The 9,354-nt window shown below is 46.2% G+C and overlaps 2 protein-coding genes across 2 annotated transcripts; one reads left to right on the top strand and one right to left on the bottom strand.

The window, feature by feature from the left end:
* The first annotated feature begins 677 nt into the window (after positions 1 to 677).
* On the top strand, positions 678 to 2,933 carry LOC113209056 (uncharacterized). The gene is made up of 2 exons (XM_026426395.2): positions 678 to 1,110; positions 1,239 to 2,933. The coding sequence occupies exons 1-2, from the start codon at positions 924 to 926 to the stop codon at positions 2,468 to 2,470; spliced, it is 1,419 nt and encodes a 472-aa protein (XP_026282180.1). The 5' UTR covers positions 678 to 923; the 3' UTR covers positions 2,471 to 2,933.
* Positions 2,934 to 3,066: 133 nt separating this feature from the next.
* LOC127750275 (uncharacterized) lies at positions 3,067 to 5,378 on the bottom strand. The gene is made up of 2 exons (XM_052271461.1): positions 5,196 to 5,378; positions 3,067 to 4,955 (listed from the first exon to the last, which is right to left on the bottom strand). Exons 1-2 carry the CDS (start codon positions 5,303 to 5,305, stop codon positions 3,197 to 3,199), a joined length of 1,869 nt encoding a protein of 622 aa, XP_052127421.1. The 5' UTR covers positions 5,306 to 5,378; the 3' UTR covers positions 3,067 to 3,196.
* Between the last annotated feature and the right edge of the window lie 3,976 nt (positions 5,379 to 9,354).

The raw sequence follows: 9,354 nt of genomic DNA, 5'->3' as shown, positions 1-9,354 counted from the left end.
GGGCGCGAAGTAGGTTATTGGCGATTCGGACTCGGACAGCGGCGGCCGCGGCACAGCGCCCGCGGCGTGGCGTGGGCCTGTCCAGCCTCTTCTATCACACACTCACAAACATACTCTCACACACACAGCCACGCTCACACATACATACACGTACACGCAGCCGCACCAGGCTTCTTTCCAGGTCGTCCGGAGTACCTCGGCAGCAGCATCAGCAGCAGCAGCAGAAAAAGAAGTGTGCCCATACTTTTGAACCCCTCGCTCTAGAAATAAGGAATTTCTTTTCTCACTTTTGATTTCTGCGTGTCGTTAGGCCGTATCTCTTTCGCCCGCCGCACCGCCGCCCCCCGTGAGAGAGTGAACGCTGATACGTCTGCTGAGTGAGTGTGTGTGTGTGGGGGGGGGAGGGGCGCGTGGAAGTCCGTGCCGAGCAGAAAAACAACTCGACTTGTGTTTTTGAACGCTATTGTGTTTCTCTGCTGACCCCGTTCCCTCTGCCCAGCCCAGACCTGTGCCGCGTTGACCCCCGGCCGGCCCGGGCTCCGGGGTGACCCGCTGCAGGACGCGGGCTGGCGCGGCGGTGGGCAGGGCTCGGCACGATCCTGAACTTCGCGTGGCCGAGCCGAGCTGATGCCGAGGCTCGCTGCTCTGTCCCTATGGGGTTTGATCCTACGCCAAACTCGACCGCTAGGTTCGCTGGTGCGCTACCTCGCTCGGGCTGCTATGAGAAGTAAAGTGCAACGTTGAGTCTAGCAGACAGCTTTGACAGTAGCAGACAGTTACACAGCGTACCTAACCGCCACATTGCGTCTCGCTCGCGTCCCTCGCGTCACATCGCTTTGTTAGCAGTAGTTAGCCTGAGTATTATCTGAGGGCTCATTGTAATTCACACTCTATTTCGTGAGATTAAAGTCCGTGGTTCAAAAATGGTGCGGAAGTGCTCGGTTCTTCACTGTCAGGAGAATTCACGATTTACTTTTCCATCCAATAAACAACTCCGTAAGAAGTGGTTGGTCGCTATTAATCGTCCCGATTTCGAACCAAATTCCCAAGCTGGCATATGTGAGAAGCATTTCAACCCAAGCGACTTCATCACTGAAGGCGCTTACACAGGTAAATCTTCAGTGCCTACTGCTCATCTTATCGTGTACCTAACCTTAGCAACCCTTTGTCTGAGTCTGGTAGAAGATTGCTGAACAAAATGTTTCACCCCTTCTCCACCTCTCTATCTTATTTTGCAGGTGTAATTCTTACTCGAAAGAAACTGAGGAGAGGAGTTGTGCCATCTCGCGAGGTGGACTATAGGACTCCTACCAAGAAAAGTAGGCTTGAGGACAGCTCTGACGAGCCACTGTCAAGGACTGTGTCAGCAGAGGATACATTGTTGGAACGACAGGAATCTGATCTTGGAGTTGAAGAACTAATTTGTGAAGATGCTGTTGAGGTGGAATGTGGAAGTGTTGAGATAATTACTGATACGATTACTGAAGAAAATTCTGGGAAAGTTGATGTTGCGTGTGGACCTGATTATACGAGGATGCATGATGTTCAAACTCAAACGATGTTCAATGTGGCTCCTTACACTATAAGGGATTTAATGTTTAAGCCAGAACAGCTCAATGATTTGACTGGCATTAGTTCCTATAAGTTATTTACTTTAATTTATCAGTCCTTAGTCCCTGGGCTTCAACATATTGAGTACAGAAACAGTAAAGTCTATAATGTAAGCCATGAGGATCAACTGTTTTTGACTCTATGGAAACTTCGTAAAGCCACAACTGATATAGAGCTGGGAATACATTTTGGTATTGGTCACACAACTGTGTCAAATATTTTCTATTCTTTTATTAAATTTATGGCTGACCAATGGGGCAAACTGAACCTGTGGCCCAGTAGGCAATTGGTTGACTATTACATGCCTTCAGGATTTAAGAAGCAGTACCCCTCTACTAGGGTCATAGTTGATGGAACAGAATTTCCAATAGAGAAACCCATAAATCCCTGGGCGCAGCAGGCTTCTTTCAGCACTTACAAAAATGGCAACACGTTGAAGGCAATGGTTGGAGGGACCCCATCAGGTTTGATCTCATATGTTACTGAATGTTATGGTGGGTCTGTCAGTGACAGACAAATTACTGAAAGAAGTGAACTGTTACGCTTGTGTCAGAAAGGTGACTCTATAATGGCTGACAGAGGGTTTAATGTTCAGGACCTTTTCGCACCTCAGTCAGTTTCCATTAATATTCCACATTTTTTGAAAGGCAAGGACCACCTCCCTAACAGTGTCATTATGAAGGATAGAAAGCTGGCCAGTAAAAGAGTTCACATTGAACGTTTGATTGGTCACACCAAAACCTACAAAATTTTGCAGACAAAGCTGCAACACTCTCATGTCAGCATAGGATCGGAAATATTCTTTGTGTGTGTCATGCTCACTAATTTTAAGAATAATATTGTCAGTAGTGAGGCATGACATACACGACCGTGTGTGTGTGTGTGTGTGTGTGTTTGTCTGTCTGTCTGTCTGTCTGTCTGTGGGAAAAGATGTTGCACCAGGTGCAGGAAAATTTTCCAGGGCACTGTGAAAAATATCGTCGTAAGTTTACAAAAATTTTGTAAACTCGAATTATAATTTAAGTTGTAAATTTACGACAGCACATTTTTTACTCGCCAAGGGATTAGAAGTCAACACATACTGCATGTACTTTTACGATTACAAATTGTAATTTTACAACTTGCATCCACAGTGCCACAGGAAGGAGATGAGCTAGAGACTTAATTTTTGATATCCAAATAATTGTATTTTTATGATTACAAATTGTAATTTTACAACTTGCGTCCACAGTGCCACAGGAAGGAGATGAGCTAGAGACTTATTTGTACCATCAAAATAATTGTGGTGCAAGCAACCTGGTATTATGAAGTGTTTAAAAGAAATAAATACACTGTATAATTGAAAAGTAATATTTATAATTATTCAAATGGTCAACAAGCACCCAACATATCACAATGTATAACTTGTGTCAGTCCATTTTTAATACTAAGAAACTTAAAATTATCTTTAACAATCAGTCAACAGACAGTGATCAGGTACGATTTTGTACTAATAAAATTCATTACAGCCGTTCTTGGCATCTCAAAGCATAATCGTGCATCTTTAACAAAGTATTAAAAACAATGTACATCAGTCAAGTTAATATTAAAATTCATGCATGAACTTAATCAGGGGCCAGTGCTTTTCATAATCATGATGAAAGTATTTGTTCAAGACAGCCTTTTTGTAGTATTTCTGAAAATAGACTGTCAAGTCTAACAACATCAAAGCCATGAAATTTTCCTTCCTTAAAATCCTTATAGTTTTAATATCCTTATAAGTGTAAACAATGAAATCACAGTACATTCGCCCAGTCACCATTAACTGTCCTTGAACTTGGTAATAATAAGCATGGTTTTTCTTCAATTTCACAGTAATTTTATCCTTTGCATACCTAAGATATGGTTGGTATTGTGGACCAACAGGGTGGTTCCTTGTTGTGTACGGACACTTGACCTCTCCAATGCCATCATCATCAATCAAAAAATCAGGAGTAGCACCAATATAGGGGTGAGATTCCATAATATTAAATCCCGTTCTAGTCACCTTAGCAGTGGGGTTCTCCAGCTTGTACATATCTATAACCTTCTTCTCATGTTTAATACCATGGTTTGTAGCCCTAGAGTAAAATCTCACTAACTGTATGATGGCTTCAGCTTTCTTCACCGGATCTTGGCAATGGAGAACTTCATAAAACTTACTCGCTGTCAGGCGGGGAAGCCTTACCTTATACCATTCGGCGGAGAAACTTTGCTGTACAGTCTTTTTGGCAATATCCTTCACCTCCTCAGTTGTCACACTAGTTAGTTTGAGGTGCATAAGGACTATATCTTCTGCAGTATATTTAGCATAGTCATGATCAGCACATACAGCATAGGGATTGGCAGGCATATAGAGGTGCTTAAGGGGCATGGTCATATTGTAGCCACCATTAATAATTAAATTCCTAAAGTATGTTCGATATTCTGAAATGGTCATTGGACGAGTTTCAGGAGTAACAACTGTACCCTCCTCAGTCTTTTTCTCATTACTTTCCTCTCCGGTTTCATCATTTATCTCTTCAGTAGACTCCTCACAAACAGCAGGTAGAGTAGCAACAACAGAAGGGTGGTTGGTTTTCAATCTTTTTGAACCCATGTCTTTGGCTCTCACAGGGGTACCTCTGAACTGTTTTCTGGGATGGTGGAAGGTCTGAAGCTGTTGTGTGCAGGTCTGCTCAGTGATGACAACTCCATTCTTTTTCCAGTCCTGAACACCAAGCATAACAACTGACACATGCTTACAGTGAGCTTCTCCAGAGGCGCTGCCATGAGTACACTCACAGGTGCAGCCTAATACTTCCCCATCACGGGAAATTTTTATATATGATACATATTGAGAGGCCTTACTCATTTCCGCCCAGGTTTTGCCATGGATGAAGGTGACATCAGATTGATTGCAGAATCGAACAAACTGCAGGTAACCTTCACTATACATGGCAGCTGCTTTACTTATTGTCTTATTGTACTGTGCTAAATACAGGGTGATATCTTCCTTACTGAACTCCGGTAGAGGAGAGTCAGCATGGATGTCTTTGAATAGCTTCAAATCTGGCACCAAAAGTGGGTCAGCTAAAACTACTTCTTCTCCCCCAACCCTGAAGTCATCGTTTAATTCATAATCAACCAGCCTGCCCACCAATTCAGCTTTCTTGCCCGTGGTCTTGGCTCCTCTTGCTACCAGCATGGACTTTATCACGACGGTGGTAAGCGCACCATACTGTATCCTGAGGAGTTCCCCCTTCTCTCCAACCTCGGGTACTCTCACAGCAGCAGGGTCTAGTTCACCAGGGTCAATATTTAAACTTGCTTCGTGACGGCAGAGCCTGAAAAAAGACAACACATAAGAATATTGATCAACAAAGACCATGTTGCGAGAGGTTAGGTTGAGAGTTTTCACTTAAGTTAACACACTGAAATAACCAAGCGCTAACTAAGACATAACCAAGTGTTACTGGAATTTTTTTCATCACCCCTCTTATGAATTTATCTCTTGACACAACTTAATAATTTTAAACGTTTCATAAGAAAGATGGGCGGGAATGTGCTCCCACGATCATACTCACATTTCTAACAGTACAGTTTTATTCCCACTCTTCTTGAGCCCCCTGCGCGTGCACTCCTCTTGCAGCTGATTTCTTGACAATTTCTCCCATTCTTCAGGAACACCCGGCATATTGCTTAATAATATATATTCTTTAAAAATACGAAATTAGAACTTGTTTGTAAACACCGACGCTCCAGCTCGACCCGGTATCGACGCTTGGCGTTCTCCTTTATTTCTCATAGCGAGGCAGCGCACTAGCGCCCCTCGCGGCAAAAACGCCCTGGAGCTTTGCGGATCAAACCTCATTGGGCGGAGAGTTACAGGCAGGGATGAAGCAGAAACAGTGAGGCACACAGGGAATACGCAGTGGAAAAGATTTATACTTTTGGTGCTGGGTCGCTGTCGGGGTTTGCACTTAATTTTTGAGACTTTGTTATCTGCGTCAAAAAGGATACTAGGGATTAAATCCAAAAATTTTCCGGATGAATTGGGAAAATTCGAAATATATTAAGGAAAATTGGGGTGAAGAATAAAACGTCTCGGAAAAACTATTGGGAGATTTTTAAAAATGATCTGGAAAAATTTCCCAAAAATACTTATCCGGAAAATTAAAATCCCTACGCTGTGCTGGCTCCGAGCGCCCAGTGCAAACCCGCACCGGCGCTGCGGCCGTCCACCCCATTGAGCACCACGGTGGGGTCACATTGGTTTCTCCAGAGCGCTCCGGAGCAGTGCAGCGTCGGGCGCGCAGTTACATGACTAAGAGGGGCTGGGGCTGCCGCCGGGCTGCCTCGTTACAGCGACCGCCCCGCCGACCTCCCCTCTGACCCTTCTGCGGGTAGCGGCGCAGGGCGGTGCAGGGCGCGGGTCTGCCTGCCGAGCAGTGCCTTGTCGCGGGGCGGGGCGCGGCGCGCACATCCTGCCCGGTGCCATGTGGGCTGGCCCTCGCTCCCCGACTCTGCCCGGTGCATCGGGGCGTTTAAAGCCTAGCCAATTGGAAACGTGAGCAAGTGAAAGCGTTACGTTGAGTTACGCTGGAAGGTGGTGGGTGTGCTCACACTGCTCCCGGGGGCCGCCAGGGCCGCCAGGGCCACCAGGGCCGCCACCACCCGCATGCGCGAGCAGCAGACACTCATCCGACCGAGTCGCCAAAGACGGCCCGGAGCTGAGGACATTCACGATAGTCTTTAACTTCCTCTAGAGGGACCCACCCCCACCCCCAACCCCCCCATTCCAAAAGGCCAAGTAAAACCAATAATTAAGTGGAAAGTGGAATGCCGGGATGCGAAACAAACTATTCAAAATAACTTTGAAACGTAACTCAGGACATTTATTTAGGAGGTGTGCGCAGGGCAGGGTAGTTGACTTCGGCAACATGCGGGGTGGTGCGCGAGATGGCGGTCGATGAACGGTTAGGACCCGACGCGATTCGATTCAAAATAATAATAATAATAAATGAAATAGTCGTCATCATCGTCTGTTCATCATTCATTGGCGATGCGGCCGTGCGCGGCGCGGCAGCTAAATGGTGTGCGGAACCGCCGATTCACTCCTCTTCGCTCGAGTGAATGGCTGAATGAAAATACCCGCTGCGCAAGGCAAGAGTTCTGCCGGCCGGCCCGTGAAAGAATCCGGGGGGCCCTCTGCGAGGCCAGCGGTACGAAGGGAAGGGATTTAACAGAATGTCCAGAGAGCGTCTTGACCGCATGCAGTGCTGCGGCCATTTCAGACATCCCCGGTTTTCCCTCGAGCACTTGGCCACACGGGTTCGCAGCTTCCCTCAACTGCCACGCCACCGCTGCACTCCCTAAGTGACGTGACGGCAGGTGGCTCGGCATAGCGAACTGGGAACTGGCTCGTTCCCGGCCTGTATAGCAGCTTCTTCTTTACGGGGATGATCGGTGACCCCGCATCCCGCATTCACCCTCGAGGGCGTGCTGTGGCGGGATCTGCCTACATGCTCCAGAGGACGGGGCAACTTGCGTGTATAATAATTTATATATTTTGTTTGATTTTAAACTCAGCACCAGCAACGTTTTCGTGGATTTCGCTGAAATGTGCGGTTAATGTACGCCTCTGGTTCAGACCATGGACCACTTCTGGAGTGAGCAATGTGGTGTAGCCGGGTTGCCTATTCGACCGGAGCCATGACCATCACGCGGCGTGGCGAGGGGGCCACCACTCTCTCTTTGGATGTACACATGATTGCAAAGATTGCGTGATTTTACATGATTTCACGGATTTCGCAAATTATTTTAGAAGATTTCACGCTAAAACCTGCCGGCAGATTATGTCTGATTTGAAGGATTACCGATGATTTCAGCGGATTTTACCGGATTTCGGCGGATTTCACAAGATTCCGGCGGATTTTACGTGATTCCGGCGGTTTTTACACGACCTTCTAAGGATTTCAGACTAAAATTTGCTGGCAGATTACGCATGATTTCATGATTGCAGGTGGATTTCAAATGATTTCGGGAGGATTTCAGGGAGGGCGTACACATGATTTCAGGAGTGGCGGCCCCCTCGCGGCGTGGTCAGCAACGATGCATCCATCATGAGCAAACTCGCCCGCACGTCTGCATCTGGTACACGACGGGTTAACAACTCCGAATTTTTGCGTTTACTACTGACTCAAAGTTCAAGAAATTCCTTACGAATTCAAATCAATACGAACGAATTCAGACCAATTCAGATGAGTTCAGAACAATTCGTATAAATTACGAAACGAATTCAAGCTAATTCGAAACGATTTCTTGCCAATTCCCGGGGCACACTGATTAAACATAAACAGTGTTAAGCACTCTGTTGGATTTTCAGTGCATTCATTGTAAATATACAGTGCAAATCACCATGACTTTGTGCAGCTGGGCTCCTACCATGACTTGCTGTGAAATTTACCCACGGCTTTTTTAACAGTGGTTTCATCAGTTTAAGGATCTTAACATCTTAACATATTAACAGATGCATCATTGTATTTAACACTTTGGCCATGATTTTTAGTTATGAATGTGTTTAAATTGGTAAAAAGTGCTGACCGGAACAGTTTCGCGCGAAACGCGGGATCTTAACACAACTTTTAAGGAAACCATTACTCATGATTCTGTCGGTCGTTGTAGCGATCCCTGGTGTTTTGGTCGGCATTTTACCGAATATAAAGACATTCAAATGTAAAATCATAGTCATACTATCAAATATAATGCAAAATGCATTTGTTAATATGTTAACATGTTAAGATGTTCAGATCCTTAAGCTGATAAAGCCAGTGTGAGTTTTGCCAACGATCACACGGAGCGAGGTGCACACCTGAGCAAAACGAAGGTCCGGGGGGGGGGGGGGGGCTCACCAACATGAGGATATGAAATGGTGAAAACAAAAACCACGCCGCCAAAAGAGCGACGCACAGAGGAGATCTGAAGCAGGGGCAGGGGCGACCACGGACCACCGAGATCGGTGGGGCTTGTGGACCAAATAATAAAAGAAGCACGCACGCACACACACACACACGAGCAAACACAAAGGCTCTATCAACGATTAAATACGAGGTGCGAGCAGGGTTGCAAGAAAGGGGAAAGAAGGCGAAGGGAAATAAAAATAAAACGAAAATGGTGGGGGGAGGAGGGGACCCTCTGCAGCCAAAAGGCTTGGAAAGCACGCGCAAATGTAAGGGGGTGGGTCGAGGTGGGTTATGGTTGCAAAAATAACAACTGAGGTCGATTCTTTTCATGGTGTAGCACTTGGGTAGCATTGAATGCAGATAAAATCGATTAAGAAAGAGCGCATCTTTATTCATATGTTTTTGTGAGATTATATTTCGGCGGGAAATTCATTACTTTACCAAGAGCCTGAAAAATAATTTGACCTTCAAGAGTCATCATAGCTTGAACCACCAAGAGCCCGCTGCTCTAAAACAATTCAACCATTCTCGAACTATCGACAGTCAAGGGTTGCTTCCATGCCATCCAATTTTCATGGACAATCTCAGACGGTCAAAGTCGATTTTCGAAACGCCACCGTTGGTGCACCGACGCCGACATGGTGTACTTTCTTGTCACAGTGTCCTTTTGGGGGAAGTGGGTCTGGCGGCAGCGGTCAGCGAACGCGCTGCTTAGCAATGCGCCGTCCTTGATGGAGGCAATATTTGGCGACGGGCGGCGTGGCGCGGCGTGGCGCGGTCC

Source organism: Frankliniella occidentalis, unplaced genomic scaffold, assembly GCF_000697945.3.
Source record: "Frankliniella occidentalis isolate FOCC.00 unplaced genomic scaffold, Focc_3.1 Scaffold163, whole genome shotgun sequence".
Lineage (NCBI taxonomy): Eukaryota > Metazoa > Arthropoda > Insecta > Thysanoptera > Thripidae > Frankliniella > Frankliniella occidentalis.
The sequence above is the reverse complement of the archived record's forward strand: the minus strand, read 5'-3'. Positions and strand labels throughout refer to the sequence as shown.

Coding starts and splice junctions, on each gene's coding strand:
- LOC113209056 (XM_026426395.2), top strand. CDS start 924: ATGGTGCGGAAGTGCTCGGTTCTTCACTGTCAGGAGAATTCACGATTT. Junction 1,111..1,238: donor CACTGAAGGCGCTTACACAG/GTAAATCTTCAG, acceptor CTTATTTTGCAG/GTGTAATTCTTACTCGAAAG.
- LOC127750275 (XM_052271461.1), bottom strand. CDS start 5,305: ATGCCGGGTGTTCCTGAAGAATGGGAGAAATTGTCAAGAAATCAGCTG. Junction 4,956..5,195: donor AAAACTGTACTGTTAGAAAT/GTGAGTATGATC, acceptor GTCTTTTTTCAG/GCTCTGCCGTCACGAAGCAA.